The sequence below is a fragment of the Oncorhynchus kisutch genome, linkage group LG23 (genome assembly GCF_002021735.2).
Source record: "Oncorhynchus kisutch isolate 150728-3 linkage group LG23, Okis_V2, whole genome shotgun sequence".
Classification (NCBI taxonomy): Eukaryota; Metazoa; Chordata; class Actinopteri; order Salmoniformes; family Salmonidae; genus Oncorhynchus; species Oncorhynchus kisutch.
This window is the reverse complement of record NC_034196.2, coordinates 39,095,101-39,117,693: the sequence shown is the minus strand read 5'-3', so window position 1 is coordinate 39,117,693 and position 22,593 is coordinate 39,095,101. Positions and strand designations below refer to the sequence as shown.

Genomic DNA, 22,593 nt, shown 5'->3' with positions numbered 1-22,593 from the left:
CTGCCTTAACATTTTGTTCCTTTTAAAATGTTTATTTGTTGGCCTCACCTCGTGGACAATACACAACATACAACAAAGCTGCCAATCTGTTCCAACTATGTGCTCCAGCAATGTCTTCTGTACTTCCCCGTTGCAAGAGAACCCTTCCTGTCCAATGGTGCTCAAATGCTTGCTCGTTGTTTGATCACAGAATTGTGTCACACCATTTGGACATTGGTTTTGAGGACAAAGTTTAATTTTTGAAATATCAGAAATGGACTTGGGAACTATTGTTTCTTGAAAGAGACTTCTGTGTCATAAGTACAAGAGTAGGTGAAGGGAATTGTATTCATGTTTTTATTAATTTATGTTAATTTAATTTCAAAGTTCCACAATCGTCCATGGGACAGACACAACATTGGACAATTAGCACATTTGGCTCAGAATTGTGAGAGAAAAAAACACAAACACTGGATGAATTAACTCATGAGCTCTTCCAAGATTTAAAAAAAAACAAAGCTTTTAGTAATGTCACAATTGTAACCATTTTAAATTAAGTTATATTGTGTTTGCCATTATGTCAACCACCCATTCACATGGTAATCCATAGGTCTACCTAGTACCCACACTAATGTGTACCTATCCACACTAATTACATGTACCTGCCTTCAGAAAGTCTTCAAAAACCTTTACTTATTTTGTTGTGTTACAGGCTAAATTCCAAATGGATTAAATCTGTTTTCTCTCACCCATCTACACACAATATATCCCTTAATAACAAACTCAAAATATGATTTGAGAAATTTTTGCTAATTTATTGAAAAATAAATCTCTTATTTACATAAGAATGCACAACCTTGAGTCAATACATGTTAGAATCACATTTGTCAGCGATTACAGCTGTGAGTTTTTCTGAGTAAGTCTCTAAGAGCTTTGCATTATATAATATTTGCACATTATTCTTAAAAAATTATTCAAGCTCTGTCAAGTTGGTTGTCGATTTGCTAGACAGCCATTTTCAAGTCATGCCATAGATTATCAAGCCGATTTTACATCAAAACTGTAACTAGGTCATACAGGAACATTCAATGTCATCTTGGTAAGCAACTCCAGTGTATATTTGACCTTGTGTTTTAGGTTCCAGTATTTGTTGGAAAGCAGACTGAACCAAGTTTTCTTCTAGGATTTTGCCTGTGCTTATCTCTATTCTGTTTGTTTTCATTCCCCCAAAAACTCCCTAGTCCTTGCAGATGACAAGCATACCCATAACATGATGCAGCCACCACCACGCTAGAAAGTATCAAGAGTGGTACTCAATGATGTGTTGGATTTGTCCCTAACATAACGCTTTGTATTCAGGACATAAAGTTAATTTCTTTGTCACATTTTTTGCAGTTTTACTTTAGTGCCTTATTGAAAACAGGATGCATGTTTTGGAATATTTGTATTCTTTTCACTCTGTCATTTAGGTTAGTATTGTAAACTCTGTAACTGTTTTATAGTCACCACTGGCCTCATGGTGAAATCCCTGAGAGGTTTCCTTCCTCTCCGGCAACTGAGTTATAAAGGACACATGTATCTTTGTAGTGACTGGGTGTATTGATACACTATCATAAGTGTAATTAATAACTTCACCATGCTCAAAGGGATATTCAATATCTGCTTAAAAAATACATATTTATAACAATAGGTGCCCTTCAACGTGAGGCATTTGAAAACCTCCTAGGTCTTTGTGGTTGAATCTGTGTTTGAAATGTGCTCGACTGAGGGACCTTACAGATAAAGTGTAGGGTGCAAAGGGGTAGAGAGATGAAGTAGCCATTAAAAAATCATGTTAAACACTATTAATGCACACAGAGTGAGTTCATGAAACTTATTATGTGACTTGTAAAGCACATTTTTACACTTATTTATTTAGGATTTCCGTAACAAAGGGGTTGAATACTTATTGACTCAAGACATTTCAGCTTGACATTTTTTTACCAATTTCTAAAAATATTATTCCAATTTGACATTATGGGGATATTGTGTGTAGGCCAGAGACACAAAATCTCAATTGAATCCATTTTAAAATTCAGTCTGTAACACAACAAAATGTGGATAAAGTCAAGCGGAGGGAATCCTTTCTGTAGGCCCTGTAACCACCATGTAAATACACAAAAGGTCACACTATAAAGAGAGGCCTCAGTTTTGGTGCTTTTTATCACTGTGCGCCCATAATTATATCACATACGCCCATCTCTAGTCAGTGTTGAGGAAGCTACTCTGAAAAAAGAGTTAACCAAGCAACCGATTACTTCACACTGGAAGACGTTAAGCTACACTAAAGCTAGAGTTTATTTAACTAAACTTACTTTGAAAAGGTAGTTCACTACCTCCAAACTACTTTGTGAAAAATTATCATATCTAAACCTGATATGTTATCGACTACAAATTTCAAGAACAGATCACTCTGGAATCAGATGTTAGCAGAATGTACAATTTAGGTTAAACGCAAAACCTATTTTTCAAGGGAGAATTAGGCCTGATGCCGAAAAATAAAGACAATTCTTGCCTATTTCATCCATTATTTTATTTTAGCTATAAAAGTAGAGTGTAGTTCCAGTAGTCAGCTACACCGCTACATGGCTACAAAATAATGAGCTACTGAAAAAACTACCAACATTTGAATTGAGTTCAACTAACACCAAGCTACTGTAAAATGTAGTTAAATTACCAGCTGAATTACATGCAGTTTGCCAACACTGTCTGTAGTTGACTATTATAACTGTTGTAATTAGCATACCACCCATGATGTTAGTGTATGTGTGTAGGTCAGTGTGCTGCAGTGCTTATCCTTCAGATCAGTACATTTTCCATGATTCAACATGTTGTTCAATATAGGGGAACTATTATAAAACGATGAACAGCTATATAACAACAATTAAAGGGCAATTGATTGTGTATTCAGTCCAAACAAAATCTGTCAGCTGTATATGAACAGGATTGGAAAATGATGTCTTCATTTTGTTGTCTTTCAGTAGAATATATTAGTCTTTGTGGTAAGAACCTATATATGCAGCTATAGGAGGTGTGAGCTGTAGCAGTGGCGGGGACTTCCTGAGCCTTTGCAACTGAGCATGTGACTTTGAGGTCAAGCCATTTCCTCCTGCAGTAACCCTTCGCAGAGTGTCCCCTTAAATTGCAAGTACAAATTGTATGACACTCACATTTGAGTGACAAATGCATCTGAGACAAGCTTGAAGATTTTTATCCACAATTCTGAGTATGGTAAGAGAACAGCATGTCTTCACTGCTTCAGTCATTTCCTGCTTATTTTGTTAAGATCTTTTTCATCTTTAGTGTATCTTCATTAAAAGATTAAACATGATGTATGATGGTCTAACAAAAACATCAAGGTTTTACTGATGCACACTCTGCAGTCAGTATAAGTACAGGTCTACAGTTTGTCTTGAGATGGGGTGATTTATGATTTATGGAGAGGTGCTTAACTAACATGTGACAAAAATGTGACAAAAATTAGAGCATTTGGAAGGAAAGGGCACAACGCTCACTCAAAACGTGATGTTTTATTTTCTAACTCAAGTTTAAAACATAAAACAAATGTTTAAAACACGAATTAGAAAATAAAACATCAGGTTTTTAATTGTGAAGCGAGAGTCGTGCCTTTTCCTTCCAAGTAATTTCAAATCAAGTTGTTTACGTAGCATGTCACAAGTACAATCGATGTCGACTAACAGTGAAATGCTTACGGCCCTTCCCAAAAATGAAGAGAAAAATAATAGAAAAATAATAATAAATACACAATGAGTAACGATAACTTGGCTATATACACGGGGTACCAGTACCGAGTTGATGTGCAGGTGTATGAGGTCATTGAGGTAGATATAAACATAATAGGTGACTAGGCGACAGCATAGATAATAGTAGCAGCAGTAGATGATAGTAACAGAAGATAAACTGTAAAAGCTGTGTATGTGATGAATCAAAAGAGTTGGTGCAAAAAGGGCTCAATAAAGATAGTGCAGGTAGTCTGGGTGAAACAGTTTCATGCCCGTTTCAACCAGCCTCATAGATGAAGCTGTTGGAATGCATGCCTCAAAGTTCATGGTCGAAAAGTATTCAGGAAGAACCAGTGTAAAAAAAACCTGCTAAACTTGTTTGCCATCAAACTTGTTTGCCGTCTGATTGTCAAAGAACAGTCTGTGCAGTACTTGTTTCATACACATGGAACCAGTCCTGTGAGGCTGAGCTCACTTTCGACATTTCCAGTAAAAAAAAAGACTGCTTACTTCTTCATTTTAGCGTTGGATGGCTGTTTTGACTGGATTACCTACTTCTTCATATTTTTTGAAGAATTGTTTACTTTGTTTATAATATCTAATTAAAAGGTAACACACTTTTTTTTGTGATTTCTGTTTTTGAGTGGTTCCTTGCATCAGAGGCTCACACGCAGGTCGATATCACTGTTCCATTTCCAGAGATATTTTGGTTTTGGAGCAGATTTTGGTGATAGCGGATTTGTTGCTCAATACATAGAAGCAAACCTTTGATTTGACTTTACGGAAAAACCACATGAATTTCACATGTGAACACGTGAAGTGTTCCAAAAACATGTTTTCGTGGGATCTTATGTGAAGGTAATGTGATAACATGTAAAGCAACATGTGAAATCATATGAAGTTTTCCAAAAACACATGTTTTCACATGACTTCAAGTGTGAAATTTCATGTGAAAGCATGTGATTTTCCATTTGTGAAGTCATGTGGTTTTTCTGTAAGTGTAGTTTACGATCTGTCTGCATTAACCAATTTGGCTTATTTCCACAGTTATAGACAGTGTTGTACAACCTTTGGCCTCAAGTTGAATCTGTCAAGTTGAATCTGTTTTGCTCCAAATACTTGTCTGTATATGGTCACGTGGGTCACATGATGTTAAAACAAGCAAATGGGGGCTGAGAGACTTATCAGAAGGGAAGGTTAAAGGTCAACTGAGACAACACAGTGACTTTGGATACACCATACATGTTCCAGGAATGGGTAGACATTATTGAGACCGGGTGAGATATTAGAACTACACATATTTACATTCAGATTCTGATCCGCTCAAGCATGTGCCAGTAACTTTGCCCTCGACAAGGAAGAAAAACGAATGATTTCCGTGAGCTAAGCGAGATCATCGAACAATCTGAGAGATAAGGTTGCCGTTTTGGGCACCTTGTTATTCTGCTGTGAATCCAGTACTTTGTAAATCAATACAGTATACTATATCTCGATGAATGAGGGTAAATACCACCACTGAACACGATTGGATATGCAAACCGTAAGTATACCTGAGCATTGGCACCAATTTTTATTTGGAAATGGGGAAGAAGGTTGACTTAACAACATACTAATTGGCAGTTTTTTGAATGCTTGCACAATCAAGTTCTCATGTTACTCAGAAATGGGGAAGTGTGTCTCATACAAAAACATGCCATGACAGCATTCCAGATTGAGAAAATACAAAATGGTGTTTAACAGTTTTTGTAGTGAGAAGAAGTTGTCCGGTCCTCTTGGCTGTGATCTGATGTGTGGACTTTTAACAGGGTGATGTTCTGGATTAGGGCAGCACCATGGAGACACTCGGTAGCAAGAGAGAGATGGCACTTCCATCCCGAAGCTCTTCCCAGGCAATAGGAGCTCTGACCCTGAGCTCTTCCCAGGTAATAGGAGCTCCAACCGTGAGCTCTTCCCAGGTAATAGGAGCTCTGACCGTGAGCCCTTCCCAGGCAATAGGAGCTCTGACCCTGAGCTCTTCCCAGGCAATGGGAACTCAGACCCTGACGTCTTCCCAGGCAATAGGAGCTCAAACCGTGAGCTCTTCCCAGGCAATAGGAGCTCCGCCCCTGAGGAATTTCACCATTCCCAGGAGGAAGAGGGGAGATGGAAAAGGTATGAGAAACATATAATCACATTCAGAACCCATGTCAATATAATCTGGATAATATAATCTGATAGCTCATAAAGTCAGTGCCACGCTCTACAATGCTTTTAGCACTTGAAAAAGTGTGATATAAATTCAATTTATTATCAACAATAACAATAATGCTAAAACTATTGATTTGTGAATTAAAGTTCAGAGTGTTTTGCCATGTATTTTTGTTGGATGGTTGAATTACATTGTATCCTGTCCGTGTGCATCTCTTTTTGACCAGCTCTTTTGGATGTCTGCCTCAAAGAGAGCAGGGACTATAGTCTGATACAGACAACTCTGAATGAGTCCCGATTGGACATGGGCAAAGAGATATCCTTCAGCTGGCAGTGGGATGATGTCACGCTAATACACAACGAGGAGCTGCTGCGAGAGTTCTTTGAAAAAAGGTGACAATCAACATGTTGTTCAATGGCATTAGTGCATATCTTCACAAGAACTGCATGCATGTGCTATATGCATATACAACTCTGTACTGAAACATGATATGAATATGTACATCAGTGGAAGCTGCTGAGGAGAGGAAGGCTCATAATAATGGCTGGAATGGAATCAATGGAATGGTATCAAACATATGTTTTCCAGCAACATCTGTCTATCTAATATCCTTTTATATTGCTTTGTTATCATCCTCTAAAGAGGGTGTTGTTATCCCCTATCAGGTAAAGAGGGTGTTGTTATCCCCTATCAGGTAAAGAGGGTGTTGTTATCCCCTATCAGGTAAAGAGGGTGTTGTTATCCCCTATCAGGTAAAGAGGGTGTTGTTATTCCCTATCAAGTAAAGAGGGTGTTGTTATCCCCTATCAGGTAAAGAGGGTGTTGTTATCCCCTATCAAGTAAAGAGAGTGTTGTTATCCCCTATCAAGTAAAGAGGGTGTTGTTATTCCCTATCAAGTAAAGAGGGTGTTGTTATCCTCTATCAAGTAAAGAGGGTGTTGTTATCCCCTATCAAGTAAAGAGGGTGTTGTTATTCCCTATCAAGTAAAGAGGGTGTTGTTATCCCCTATCGAGTAAAGAGGGTGTTGTTATCCCCTATCAGGTAAAGAGGGTGTTGTTATCCCCTATCAAGTAAAGATGGTTGTTATCCCCTATCAAGTAGAGGATGTTGTAATCCCCTATCAAGTAAAGATGGTTGTAATCCCCTATCAAGTAAAGAGGGTGTTGTTATCCCCTATCAAGTAAAGATGGTTGTAATGCCCTATCAAGTAAAGATGGTTGTAATCCCCTATCAAGTAAAGAGGGTGTTGTTATCCCCTATCAAGTAAAGAGGGTGTTGTTATCCCCTATCAGGTAAAGAGGATGTTGTTATCCCCTATCAAGTAGAGGGTGTTGTTATCCCCTATCAAGTAAAGAGGGTGTTGTTATCCCCTATCAAGTAGAGGGTGTTGTTATCCCCTATCAAGTAGAGGGTGTTGTTATCCCCTATCCACTAAAGAGGGTGTTGTTATCCCCTATCAGGTAAAGAGGGTGTTGTTATCCCCTATCGAGTAAAGAGGGTGTTGTTATCCCCTATCAAGTAGAGGGTGTTGTTATCCCCTATCAAGTAAAGAGGGTGTTGTTATCCCCTATCAAGTAAAGAGGGTGTTGTTATCCCCTATCAAGTAAAGAGGGTGTTGTTATCCCCTATCAAGTAAAGAGGGTGTTGTTATCCCCTATCAAGTAGAGGGTGTTGTTATCCCCTATCAGGTAAAGAGGGTGTTGTTATCCCCTATCAGGTAAAGAGGGTGTTGTTATCCCCTATCAGGTAAAGAGGGTGTTGTTATCCCCTATCAAGTAAAGAGGGTGTTGTTATCCCCTATCAAGTAAAGATGGTTGTTATCCCCTATCAGGTAAAGAGGGTGTTGTTATCCCCTATCAGGTAAAGAGGGTGTTGTTATCCCCTATCAGGTAAAGAGGGTGTTGTTATCCCCTATCAGGTAAAGAGGGTGTTGTTATCCCCTATCAAGTAAAGAGGGTGTTGTTATCCCCTATCAAGTAAAGAGGGTGTTGTTATCCCCTATCAAGTAAAGATGGTTGTTATCCCCTATCAAGTAGAGGGTGTTGTTATCCCCTATCAGGTAAAGAGGGTGTTGTTATCCCCTATCGAGTGTTCTCTTTGAAGTTGAAGTATGCCTGTGTGTGGAAATTGCACATTCATACTTTCCTAGTTTTACCAATTATCTTTTTATGCCTACTTTGCGGGATCTCTAAATTGCCTAATGAGGGAATCACTAATATATGTAGAGTCGGTGTTATATTTAATTTCACAACACTGTGTGATACATCTAACCCTGTCGACCAGTCATTTGCTTTCATGTTCCTATTATCTCAGATCTGAAATGCGTTTAAAGGATAGACACGTCAGAGAAATGGAGGAGAGGTTCTGTTTTTTAGTCACCTCTGACCAAAAAGCTAAGCAAATGTATCAACACGGACTGAAGGTTGAGAACACAGATCAACACTCTCTGGGAAACCCGTCATATGGAGTCTATTTGCACAGGCACGCTGATGTGGCCCTGAAAAATATCAGCGGCAACACCCCTGCTGGAAAAATCCTCATCATTTTCAAGGTTAGATGGTAATAGTCGTCAATATGATAATTGTTATTATTTCTATTCATTAAGCAAGTAAAACATATGTTTTTGCTTTTCTTCCCATAGGTTCTCTTTGGCAAGGTGAAAAAAGTACCTCCATGTTATGGAAGGAACAGCACACATGATCCAACGGTGAATTACGATTGTCACGTGTCCAAAGACCCCGCTGTCCCGAGGGACAGCTTGTCTCAGCAAGTTTTGAGCTCGTCAGTAAGTTTTGTGGCCTGGCTGGTCTAGTGGTAATGCCGCAGCCTCCAGCACAAATATCTACGGTGTCTGCATTAGTTCAAATCCCACTTGCTGCTCTTTGACACAACCTCTGTCTATCTTTCCCCACTGTCATTCTCTCTTTTATATAATATAAACTATATATTCAGAAGTATGTGGACACACCTTCAAATGAGTGGATTTGGCTATTTCAGCAACATTGTATAAAATCGCATACACAGCCAAGCAATCTCCATAGACAAACATTGGCAGTAGAACAGCCTCAGCCGCGAAGTGGTAGACCACACAAGCTCACAGAACGGGACCGCTAAGTGCTGATGCGTGAAGCGCATAAAAATTGTCTGTTCTCGATTGCAACCCTGAATACCGAGTTCCAAACTGCCTCTGGAAGCAACGTCAGCACAAGAACTGTTCGTCAGGCGCTTCCTGAAATGGGTTTCCATGGCCGAGCAGCCGCACATAAGCCTAAGATCACCATGCGCAATGCCAAGCATCAGACAGAGTGGGATAAAGCTTCCCGCCATTGGACTCTGGAGCAGTGGAAACGCATTCTTTGGAGTGATGAATCACGCTTCACCATCTGGCAGTCTGACGGACGAATCTGGGTTTGGCGGATGCCAGGAGAACGCTACCTGCCCGAATGCATAGTGCCAACTGTAAAGTTTGGTGGAGGAGGAATAATGGTCCGGGGCTGTCTTTCATGGTTCAGGCTCGGCCTCTTAGTTCCAGTGAAGGGGAATCTTAAACGCTACAGCATACAATGACATTCTAGATGATTATGTGCTTTTGGAGAAGGCCCTTTCCTGTTTCAGCATGACAATGCCCCCGTGCAGAAAGCGAGGTCCATACAGAAATGGTTTGTCGAGATGGATGTGGAAGAATTTGACTGGCCTGCACAGAGCCCTGACCTCAACCCCATCGAACACCTTTGGGAGGAATTGGAACGCTGGCTGTGAGCCAGGCCTAATCAACCAACACCAGTGCCTGACCTCACTAATGCTCTTGTGGCTGAATGGAAGCAAGTCCCTGCAGCAATGTTCCAACATCTAGTGGAAAGCCTTCCCAGAAGAGTGGAGGCTGTTATAGAGCAAAGGGAGGACCAACTCCATATTAATGCCCATGATTTTGGAATGAGATGTTCGATGGAGCAGGTGTCCACATACCTTTGGTCATGTAGTGTAAATACACACGTACAGTGGGGCAAAAAAGTATTTAGTCAGCCACCAATTGTGCAAGTTCTCCCACTTAAAAAGATGAGAGAGGCCTGTAATTTTCATCATAGGTACACTTCAACTATGACAGACAAAATGAGAAAAAAAATCCAGAAAATCACATTGTAGGATTTTTAATGAATTTATTTGCAAATTACGGTGGAAAATAAGTATTTGGTCAATAACAAAAGTTTATCTCAATACTTTGTTATATACCCTTAGTTGGCAATGACAGAGGTCAAACATTTTCTGTATGTCTTCACAAGGTTTTCACACAATGTTGCTGGTATTTTGGCCCATTCCTCCATGCAGATATCCTCTAGAGCAGTGATGTTTTGGGGCTGTTGCTGGGCAACTCCCTCCAAAGATTTTCTATGAGGTTGAGATCTGGAGACTGGCTAGGCCACTCCAGGACCTTAAAATGCTTCTTAAGAAGACACTCCTTCGTTGCCCGGGCGGTGTGTTTGGGATCATTGTCATGCTTAAAGACCCAGCCACGTTTCATCTTCAATGCCCTTGCTGATGGAAGGAGGTTTTCACTCAAAATCTCACGATACATGGCCCCATTCATTCTTTCCTTTACATGGATCAGTCGTCCTGGTCCCATTGCAGAAAAACAACCCCAAAGCATGATGTTTCCACCCCCATGCTTCACAGTAGGTATGGTGTTCTTTGGATGCAACTCAGCATTCTTTGTCCTATGTTCTATTTTGGTTTCATCTGACCATATGACATTCTCCCAATCTTCTTCTGGATCATCCAAATGCTCTCTAGCAAACTTCAGACGGGCCTGAACATGTACTGGTTTAAGCAGGGGGACATGTCTGGCACTGCAGGATTTGAGTCCCTGGCGGCGTAGTGTGTTACTGATGGTAGGCTTTGTTACTTTGGTCCCAGCTCCCTGCAGGTCATTCACTAGGTCCCCTCGTGTGGTTCTGGGATTTTTGCTCATCGTTCTTGTGATCATTTTGATCCCACGAGGTGAGATCTTGCGTGGAGCCCCAGATCGAGGGAGATTATCAGTGGTCTTGTATGTCTTCCATTTCCTAATAATTGCTCCCACAGTTGATTTCTTCAAACCAAACTGCTTACCTATTGCAGATTCAGTCTTCCCAGCCTGGTGCAGGTCTACAATTTTGTTTCTGGTGTCCTTTGACAGCTCTTTGGTCTTGGCCATAGTGGAGTTTGGAGTGTGACTGTTTGAGGTTGTGGACAGGTGTATTTTATACTGATAACAAGTTCAAACAGGTGCCATTAATACAGGTAACGAGTGGAGGACAGAGGAGCCTCTTAAAGAAGAAGTTACAGGTCTGTGAGAGCTAGAAATCTTGCTTGTTTGTAGGTGACCAAATACTTATTTTCCACCATAATTTGCAAATAAATTCATTAAAAATCCTACAATGTGATTTTCTGGATTTTTTCTCTTCTCATTTTGTCTGTCATAGTTGAAGTGTACCTATGAAAGGAAATTACAGGCCTCTCTCATCCTTTTAAGTGGGAGAACTTGCACAATTTGTGGCTGACTAAAAACTTTTTTGCCCCACTGTATATACAGTGCCAGTCAAAAGTTCTTACTATTTTCTACATTGTAGAATCATAGTGAAGACATCAAAACTATGAAATAACACATATGGGATCATGTAGTAACCAAAAAAAGTGTTAAACAAATCTAAATATATTTTAGATTTTAGATTCTTCAAAGTAGCCACTTTGCCTTGATGACAGCTTTGCACACTCTTGGCATTCTCTCAACCAGCTTCACCTGGAATGCTTTTCAAACAGTCTTGAAGGAGTTCTTATATATGCTGAGCACTTGTTGGCTGCTTTTCCTTCAATCTGCAGTCCAACTCATCCCAAACCATCCCAAACCAGCTACACTAGCAATAACATCTGCTAAACACGTGTATTTGATTGATTGAAACCATCTCAATTGGGTTGAGGTCGGGTGATTGTGGAGGCCAGGTCATCTGATGCAGCACTCCATCACTCTCCTTCTTGGTCAAACAGCCCTTACACAGCCTGGAGGTGTGTTGGGTCATAGACCTGTTGAAAAACAAATGATTGTCCCACTAGGTGCAAACCAGATGGGATGGCAAATCACTGCAGAATGCTGTGCTAGCGATGCTGGTTAAGTGTGCCTTGAATTCTAAATAAATCACAGACAATGTCACCAGCAAAACCCCCTCACGCCATCACACCTCCTCCTCCATGCTTCACGGTGGGAACCACACATGCGGAGATCACCCGCTCACATACTTTGCGTCTCACAAAGACACGGCGGTTGAAACCAAAAATCTCAAATTTGGACTGATAAGACCAAAGGACATATTTCCACCGGGCTAATGTCCATTGCTAGTGTTTCTTGGCCCAAGTAAGTCTCTTCTTCTTATTGGTGTCCTTTAGTAGTGGGTTCCTTGCAGCAATTCGACCATGAAGGTCTGATTAATACACTCTCCTCTGGCTATCTTCTGTATACCATCCGTACCTTGTCACAACACAACTGATTGGCTCAAACGCATTAAGTAGGAAAGAAATTCCACAAATTAACTTTTAACAAGGCACACCTGTTAATTGAAATACATTCCAGGTGACTACCTCATGAAGCTGGTTGAGAGAATGCCAAGAGTTTGCAAAACTGTCATCAAAGCAAAGGGTGGCTTCTTTGAAGAATCTCAAATATAAAATATATTTTGATTTGTTTAACACTTTTTTGGTTAATACATGATTCTATATGTGTTATTCCATAGTTCTGTTGTCTTCACTATTATTCTACAATGTAGAAAATAGTACAAATAAAGAAAAAACATTGAAGGAGTAGGAGTGGCCAATATATATATATATGTATATGTATGTATATATATGTATATATTGGCCACTCCTACTCCTTCAATGGTTTTTCTTTATTTTTGTATATGTATATATATATATATATATATATATATGTATATGTATGTATGTATGTGAGTTAGTGTACAAATCATTAGGAATTATCTTCCTAATATTGAGTTTCACCCCCTGTCGAAAAAGCATTCAGCAGGGATGCTGGCCCATGTTGACTCCAATGCTTCCCACAGTTGTGTGAAGTTGGCTGGATGTCCTTTGGGTGGTGGATCATTCTTGATACACAAGAAACTGTTGAGCATTAAAAACCCAGCAGCGTTGCAGTTCTTGACACACTCAAACCAGTGCGCATGGCACCTACTACCATACCCTGTTCAAAGGAACTTCAATCTTTTGTCTTGGCCATTCACCCTCTGAAAGGCACACAATACATGTCTCAACTATCTCCTTCTTTAACCTGTCTCCTCCTCTTCATCTACACTAATTTACGTGGATTTAACAGGTGCAATCAATAAGGGATCATAACTTTCACCTGGATTCACCTGGTTGGTCTATGTCATGGAAAGAGCAGATGTTCCTAATGTTTTGTACACTCTGTGTGTGTATATACAATATATAAATATATTTGAAAGTTCACTCCTTTAGAGAGAGCTGCTCTGAGGCATGACTTGATATGTGACCATATGACCATGACTTGACACATTCTCTGTTTACAGGTGTTCCTGTTTGACTACAACGAAAACCAGGAGCTAAAACAGAGACCAAGGCAATGTTTGCCATATGCTATGGTTTCATTGGTTCCTTCTGTAAATTCTTCTCCGACTAGCACTCTAGTTCCATCTGTAAAACTGGGGCCAAAAACAAAGGGTATGGAATTACAATAACCAGATTGTGTTTAAATGACTAGATTTATTCCAGCATATTCATCATCAGCTGATGATCCATGTTTTATATTTAATATACACAAACTATAGCCTATGTAGTATTAATAATGGCTTTGTTTCATCTTTCCCAGATTCAGCGGCATGTTTGGAGACCTGCACCGTGGCTCAAAGAGTGGGTAGAGGTCAGAATGCGACCGTGACATTCAAACATTTTGGGACAACTGAAAGTCCATTGCCTGGATACAGATCTCAGGGATTTGGAACAAACCCCCCATTCCAAAGAGGTGATCAACAGAACTTCCAAAACATTACATCAATCGCAAACCAATTGTATCACAACGGAAGTGACCAACCCCCACCGCCTCCATTACACATTAGTCCCTGCGACCAGCCCCCACCACCTCCACCGCCCTTGAGTCCCTGCGACCAGCCCCCAGCGCCCATTAGTCCCTGCGACCAACCTCCAACACCTTTTAGTCCCTGCGACCAACCTCCAACACCTTTTAGTTCCTGTGTCCAGCCCCCATCACCTTTTAGTTCCTGTGTCCAGCCCCCATCACCTTTTAGTTCCTGTGTCCAGCCCCCATCACCTTTTAGTTCCTGTGTCCAGCCCCCATCACCTTTTAGTTCCTGTGTCCAGCCCCCATCACCTTTTAGTTCCTGTGTCCAGCCCCCATCACCTTTTAGTTCCTGTGTCCAGCCCCCATCACCTTTTAGTTCCTGTGTCCAGCCCCCATCACCCTTTAGTTCCTGTGCCCAACTTCTACCACCTTTTAGTTCCTGTGTCCAGCCCCCATCACCCTTTAGTCCCTGTGCCCAACTTCTACCACCTTTTAGTTCCTGTGTGCAACCCACACCGTCTCCATCACCCTTTAGTCCCTGCGACCAGCCCCCACCACCCTTTAGTTCCTGGGCTCCTCCTTTACCACCACCATTCACTGGTTCAATTACCTTCTTGGAAGACAATGGACTGGTTACTGATCCTATACATTTACAGATCCCAAGCCATGCTGGAACAGCTCAATTTGACCATAATAAACCCCACTTATGTAAACAAGTTCAGTCTTGTCAACAAGTTTCGAACACCCTGTCCACGAACCAGGATAACTTATGGCGACAGTCTATATCTGCAACAGGTGCATTGGAACCAGTCTCTACTATAGTTTATTCTTCACGTGTGATTAAGGATCCCAGATTGTCGGCACGAGAAACTAACAACATGCAGAGATCGATTTCAATGGAGTCAGAGAGCGGTCAACAAACAAGTACCTCTGTCTGCATATTGACCGTGAAGCCAGAGCATAAGAATCTCCAAAATGTACCAAAACAGGAGAAAAATCTCAGGGAAACTGGAAAAAAGAATGATCCAAAACCATGCCAGCCTGATACACCAATAGATTGTTCTACTGCTACTTTGGTGAATATTTCAGCTCCATCCTCTGTGATACCTACAACTGAGAATCAGCCATCGTCTAGAATGCTTAAAATGAAGTTCCAGAAGTATTCTCCATATTTTCATCTGACCAAAGAGGAGAGGAAGGCAAAAATTGGTTCTCTACAACATCTGTCATTTGATGAGAAAAATACATTATTAGAGAGAACCAATTTTTATGCGACCTATTTTCAGAAGTCCAGGTGTCTACTCAATCAAAATGACAAGGTCACCGCAGTCGACCCTGGGCGGCTATGTAAACCAGGAAGTATAAAAAGATGCTTGTCCAGCACAGACTCAGTTGAGATGTGCAACAGTCCTCAAAAGACTCATGAGGACAGTGGTGCATACTTGCAGCAGCAGGTGAGACAACATAATCTGCCCCAGTACACCACAAATGGTGATCAGAGTTCAAAACCTATCCCAGAAATTTCAGCCCATAATCCATCAATTGTTTGTGGGGCTGTGGAGGAAATTGTGGCCCTCCAATTTGAGAGGAACACAGGCAATATGGAACCAGAGGACATGAACCTTTGCAGCCCAGAATCCACTACTACATGTCTCACAGAAACGGAAGAGGATGTGCACAAAGTTACTGTGGAACCACAAGATGAAATGGCAATGAAAAATGACTCACCGATGGCATTCCTTCCCCAGACTGTCAACCAAACTGCAACCTCTGAAAGCCGGCAGGAAACAGAGGTGAGGTCCAATCTTAACTCAGCAACAGAGGAAAAACCTCAGGATGCTCTAAATGAAAACTCTAATGCAAGCAAGCAGAACACAGAGGCAAGCTCCAAACCAAATTCCATAAGATATGAAAAAAATCTAAACATTGTATCTGAAATCGCTGAGGGAAACAGACAGAGCAGAGAACTGAAGTGTGAACCAATCTTAGCAGAGAAAAACAAAACAAATGCTGTAAGTTCAGTGGATGACACAATGGCGAACGAAAATCCCTCAGAAACAAGGTGTCCAGTCATTTATGAGAGCCATACTGATATCATGGATGCTTGTGAAGAGGTTTGTGGTACGGAAACATCAGAGGAAGTTATGAGTGTCAAGGTCTTCTGTCCTGGAGTCATGTCAAGGCAAAATCATGAAAGGCTTTTGCAGAAAGACAGAGAATGTTATGGAATTGGCCAACATCAACAAAATGAATCCAATACATTTTCTACCTGTGGTGACTTAGCTGATAATACTGAAGAATGTCAGGCTGATGATTCAAAAGCCAAAGATACAGTCTACAGTTTCCTGTATAACAGGCTGCAACTCAGTGAGCTCTTTCTTTCACCTAATCAGCATGGATCATGCTCAATTTCTGGTAAACATTACCTTAAACCAAAATGCAAAGACAGTCCTATGGACACCAATAAATCACTCCTTCCGTCCTGCAACCCAAACCAAGTAGACATCGGAGAGGGATGTAACCTTCGCATCACAATAAATGCTGATAGAGAATTGTCCGCTGTCACGGAATCACCCTCTCTGTCCAAGAGATTTTCAGTGTCAGAATGTCCTCAAGGAACTCAAGCCTCACCAACTGTACAGGAAAATGAAAAGTTTAGCAACAACAGCATTATCAGTGAAAACACACCCATTGACGGTGTTCTGAAAACATCCACCTACTACACCACCTTCAACAGAGCACATGCCCACAATGCCAAATTAATCAAAATGATGGCAGAGAAATACAAAGGGAAGGAAAATGCTTCAGTGAGGATAATGAGAAATCATCAACATTCAAGAGTGAAGAAGAAATTGATCGTTGAAAAATCCACCACTGACATTCCATACTCAGAAATATCAAGATCATCCCATAAAGCCATTACAGGCCATATGCAGATGCCATTTATGCAGAGGGAGAAAGACTGTTTGAATGTTTCTCACAAAAACTTGAAACGCAAAAACTTTTTCCCCAATAAGGTCACAAGAAATGCCAGAGAGAACAAACACAAATCATGTTTTACATTTAAATCAAAGGTTGCAGCTCACAAAATTTCTGTGTCAGATGACTTAAAGACCTCAACGCGAGTTCCCATAACATCAAAAAAAAGCACTATCCTGAAGATGATAATAGATTTTAGGAGAAAAAAACGTTGGGGGACATTCAATCACAACAGAATGTACAGTCAAAGGAATGTGTGTAATGCTCCTGCAATGTATATTACTTCCAGCCCAACGTCAGATGATAATAAACATCTGAGAGGTAATCGTTTCGAGAAGAAACATCTGAAGACACCAACGAGAGAGTTAGAAACTAATATGTCTATGAGAGATGGAAATGAAAAGGTCAACGAGGAAAAGCAGATAGCTGATGCTGTTGACACAACCTTAACTTCGTCGACCATAGATATAGTCAATGAAGAGGTTGCAAAATCTAATTATGGGAGCACTGCAAGCAACTTTGTGGAAGACATTCAACACATTGAGGAAGCAAAGGATCTATCTAAAAGCAGAACTTGCAATGACGGCAAGCCACATGACACAGAAACATCTCAGGAAACCCAGAGCAATTGCACTTCCCTTCAGAACAAATTACCTCCACCGAAATGCACCAATATCGTGGCTATAAGTCAAGACAATGAGGGAATGACTGAGTTCAAAAAACATGAGGTGGATCTTCTGAAAGAAAAGGCATTACAAGCTCATACACACTCTATAAAAGAGTTGGAAGAGGCCAACAGTGATATGGCGCCTGCTAAAGAGATCATTTCAGCTTCTGAGAACATGGAGTTTCCCTTAGATGCTGCCATCAAGATTCTTTGTGGCAGTGAGTTAAATTCAAACACACCCAAACCACAGGAAGAGATAGCTCGGGTGTTGCAGCACAAGTATGGTCCAATGGAGACAGAGAAAGCAGACACATCAGATAGAACACATTACTGCAACCCACTGGAACAAGAAGACACACCCTCCAAGGAAGTGAAACTCATCAATAGATTAAGAGATTACTTGACAAATTTTGAGTACATAGTTAGGAAACCCGAGCCAAAAACATCAGATACACTCTGTGAAACTGAGACGAATTTGCCACAGATTTGTGAAACTATCCAGAATAATGTCAATGACCATAAGGAGAAACCAGTTCATCTGGTTGTCCTTGACAGGGTGGAGTTGCGCAATCTGAGACCTAATGCAATTCCTTTCCCAATAAAGATATGTACTCCGATTATCAACACAAACAATGACCTGATTCATAGTAAAGAACAGGAACACAAGGAGAAAACAAGAGGGAATAAAACGAATTATTACAGAATTCCTTGCATTAGCCCTGATAGTACTTCCATGTTGGTAGTCCCTGAAAAGTACACTCAAACTCCTATGGACAAGAAAACAACTGAAGCAGAAATCTCCACAAGTGTGCCTGACATTAACCATGGGATTACAATTGCAGAAAATTGTGCCTCAAGAGAACAGCAAAGACAGACAAATTGCACTATTGATGCAAACAACATGATCATGCTCAAAGCACTAGCAGAAATAGAACCAGAGAATTCCGAATTTTGTAAAACAAAAGAAAACACCAACCAGAAGCCAACAAGCCACATTGTAAGGGTGAACACTAAGACTTTTCATAGAAACTTCAGTGTGGCTGATATCTCAAATGCACTAAAGCATGGAGACAAAGTAACTTCCTTGGCCGAACTTTGCCCGTTGCGAACTGAATGCAAAGTCATGATGCAGTACTTCATCTTAAACTTTGAGGAAAAACAGAATGTTGAGGTCAATAGTACTATCGTCTCAAGAGATCAGATTTTAGAGCGATATCTGGACCGTCCTCCTGTACCAATGGAACTGAAGTACGAAGCGTTGAATTCTTTCCTGGAACTGCAGATAATGATGGAGGCCTGGCAATTTGTAGATAACAAGATGCGATTTTTGAGTGGACAATCTACATTTAGGAGTCTGCTGTGGTACGATCCCACTCTGTATGGGGAACTCTTTAAAGGGAAGGTGGGATTACAGCAGCAGTCCTCTTTATATTCATCTTTCCAACAAAGCCTCATCAACGAAGGACCAATTGCATTGCAGAGGTACCATTTAGCTGTCTCTACATTGAATGAACAGCTGAAAAGGGCCCCAGAAATGTCTTATTACATGTATCTCAAAAGCAAAAGAGAGAGGCTGGAGATTGAGGCTGCATTACGAAATCCCTCAGACATAGAGAGTTTCTTCCTCTCTGTACCACTGTCTTGCATGGTCAATTTTGGCGACAGTGTGGAAAGTTTACAGAGGGTCCAGAGGCTTGTGACGACTTTCACAGAGACTCCTGCAGACAAATTAGAAGACGGATTCGATGTTGGAAAGGCTGAGCACCTTGCCATGGTGTTCCGATTTCTTCAGGAGAAAATCTACTATTTGAAAGCTTGCAGCAACACGATGGTCAGCAAGACGTCTTGGTTTGGCATGGAACACATCCTGTATGACGCTTCGAAGATGCTGGTGTGGAGGGACACGAAACAGACAGGGTCAGATGAGCTGCAGGCGAAATACAAGAAAGCAAATCCACAAATTGTCTTTGGGGTGACAGAATCTGGTGTCTCACTGTTGCATACAAGCGTGTCCAAGAGGACCCAGCTCATGGTTAAGACTGGGACCACAGCACAGAGATTCAGAGGTCGGAGTCGGGGGAGGCCGCCTATGGAAAACACTCGCTGTGCTGAGGTTTGTTGATATATTCCCATTTTTGGGGGGTAGAAATTACACATGTATGATATCAAATAATTGAAATTGCCTTTAGTAACATGTTTCCCATGGTGAGATTTTTAAACTAGTAAAAAGAGATCAATTAGACTGTGCTTTTATTGCTTAATGGTTTATTTTCCAGAAGAAATATCCTCAACATGGGTCTTTGCCGATAATAGACCTCACAAAATCGTAAGTAAATTACCATTTAGGTTTGTGTCAATAAGCCAAGGAAGGGGATCACTGTTATGTCCCTTGTGTATCAGAAGCAAAACATGAATTAACACAGTAGCAATTGATATGTAATTCCTACCATATTAAAGATAGCTAAATAATGGTTTGGAGGAGGGAAAATATAAACATCTATCATCTAACTTGTTTTTCCTCTCCAACTCAAGCCCTAACAGGGATAACCCAGATGTATACCACTGGGCCACACCCCCAAGCAACCCTGCAGCCCATTTCCAGGCTTGGTCACACCAAGAAAGCCTTGTCAAGAGCCAGGTAGTAAACTGGGGTGAAAGGTCACATGATACGCAAGCCATGGAGAGGAATATCCCTGCATCTTCCTTATCCCGACCTGTGCCAACATACCCTGAAATCAGGGCATGTCTAAGGACTAGTAAAAGTGGGACAGCGCCAAACTCACAGATCCAGTTACCTGCCTCAATGGGAGGGGTGGGAAGTAAATCAGATGGGAGGCAGCAGTGGTCCGTGAGCTGGGTTCCCCATAACCCCCAGAACATCACAGGAAGTGATCTGAGGCCAATGCATCCTCTGTGGATTGGTGTTGGGGAAAATGGTCATCCCCCCATTGGGGAGCCTGTCCTCTTAGAGCAAACTAATCCGTCTTCCTGGTCTAGTCTGCCTTCTTCTCCTCCATCTGTACCAGCAGGAAATACAGCACAACAATCTCTGCACTCCCTCCCAGCTCTCGCTACCACAACAAATAATTTCCCTCCCATATGTGAGCCCCTTCCTATAAATTACCCATTTTTCCTCCTGAATGGTCAGACCTATTCCACTGCTAATCCTGAATTGTCCACAGCAACTCTTGATAACAGAGGGAGATTTCCTCCCTATGTAGAGTAGTGCTGCTTCTTTATCAACTTTTATGGAACAGGTTAATAAAGCAAATAAGGACCTTTTGAATATAAGGAAGTGCTGGTGTTTCCGTGTTTTAAATACTGAACTGGATCAGGAAACAAATATCAGTCAAAAAAGAAGGAACTCAAAGGGGAGTTGGAAACAAAAGGATTTTAGTTAATTTATTTCATGTTGAATTCACTATTTTAAGTTAATTTAATTCGTTTCATGTTTGGTGTACTTTTTTGTTGTTGTTGTAACTATTTTTTTGGTATATAATCTCAAACACGTTGTCAATTGCTGATAAGCAATATCTGATTGAAAGTGTCCTATTTTCTGACCAAAATGAATTGTATAAAGTGTTGTTAACTTATTCCTCAAAGTGGATTGTATTGCTATTTTGTAATATCGAATTGTAAATAATATTATTTAAGTGTTTGGTTGAATTTTAAAGACCGCTTTTGGTTATTAGCTTGTTTGCTTTACTCAGGATTTTTGTGCTTGTCATGTTTTGGCTACTGCTTGAGGCTTTGTTTTGTACTTAAGTGTCGCATTGGCAAACTTAACCCTTAATAACTATTTCCCCAGCAGATTTTTTTTTGTGTGGGTTTACTGACAAATAAAATATATTTGTACAAATCCATTAAATGTGGCTGCCATTTGTGCATCACAGCAACACCAACCTCAAAATAAGTATTATTTTTTAAATATAATGTTGTTAAACAAAACCTTTTAATATACTTCATTTGAAAGGTGCAATTATCTGTAATCTGTAATTGTTTTAACCAACTTTCTATTTTGTCATTTTTTTCAGAGGGGGGTTACAAAAACAATTAAAGAAATCCATAGAAAGATAACCCCAACCCATTCCCTCCCTCAGTCCCCATCATATTCTGTTCCAGTTAAAGGGTTGCTCAGATTCAATAGTTCTGTGGACCATACTTTTTAAATAATGGCTAACTCAGAATATATTATAGAGATCAGTCCTTTCGGGAACCCAGATAATTTATTTTTTAAATCCCATCATTGGAAGGTTCGGTAGTTGTTTCTCAAGGGACTCCATAGGCCAGCGTAGCTGACCGAAGTTGTAAATATAGAAAAAAGGACTTGCCTGGTAATGTGCATGTATCATTCTGAACTAAATGTTTTTTAATCTAATGGTCTCTCTCTTGCCTTATACAGAGGTGTGAAAACTGACGGAACCAGCAGCATCCCAAAAATAAAAAACTCTTCCTGTGTGGTTGACAGATGGGACTTTATGAAACACTGGTTAAAAAATGTAGAACCAAATACAGCCCACATCTAGCTCTGCTGACTACTTTACCTGCACCATTGACAGCGCCAAATTTTGAGTCACATCGGTGCCTTGACCTGGATCTCTGCAAGGAGGTCAGAGGGGGCAAAGTGTAACAGAGGTTGGGTAACCACACTTGTGTAATAATCTTGCCTAAGACCTGAAAAGTTGCATTAATGCAGTGGCTCCCTGAGCCATTGGCTATAGACTTCTGCTTGGCTAATGCACTCTTCTGCCACGCAAAATAACCACTTGGCCCAGGACAGGTTTTAACCCTGGTAATAAGAATTTGGTGGGTGCTTGTATTTGTCCTGTTGTGTGTAATGGGAATGTGTTTTTGCATATCCCAACTCCCCTGAGACAACAATGGACCTTGTCAGCTCCGGGAGTTGAACCAGAGACT

At 40.7% G+C, this 22,593-nt stretch overlaps 1 protein-coding gene across 2 annotated transcripts; it reads left to right on the top strand.

Annotated features, from left to right (window-relative positions):
• Positions 1 to 3,131: 3,131 nt before the first annotated feature.
• Positions 3,132 to 21,539, top strand: tex15 (testis expressed 15, meiosis and synapsis associated). 2 transcript variants are annotated; one of them, XM_020458295.2, is made up of 9 exons: positions 3,132 to 3,249; positions 5,567 to 5,912; positions 6,176 to 6,341; positions 8,264 to 8,501; positions 8,592 to 8,735; positions 13,522 to 13,672; positions 13,821 to 19,789; positions 19,953 to 20,002; positions 20,209 to 21,539. In XM_020458295.2, the coding sequence occupies exons 2-9, from the start codon at positions 5,594 to 5,596 to the stop codon at positions 20,900 to 20,902; spliced, it is 7,731 nt and encodes a 2,576-aa protein (XP_020313884.2). In that variant the 5' UTR covers positions 3,132 to 3,249; positions 5,567 to 5,593; the 3' UTR covers positions 20,903 to 21,539. The 2 variants fall into 2 exon arrangements, with proteins under 2 accessions (XP_020313884.2, XP_020313885.2); XM_020458296.2 differs by lacking the exon at positions 3,132 to 3,249 and adding an exon at positions 5,168 to 5,301.
• The last annotated feature ends 1,054 nt before the right edge of the window (positions 21,540 to 22,593 follow it).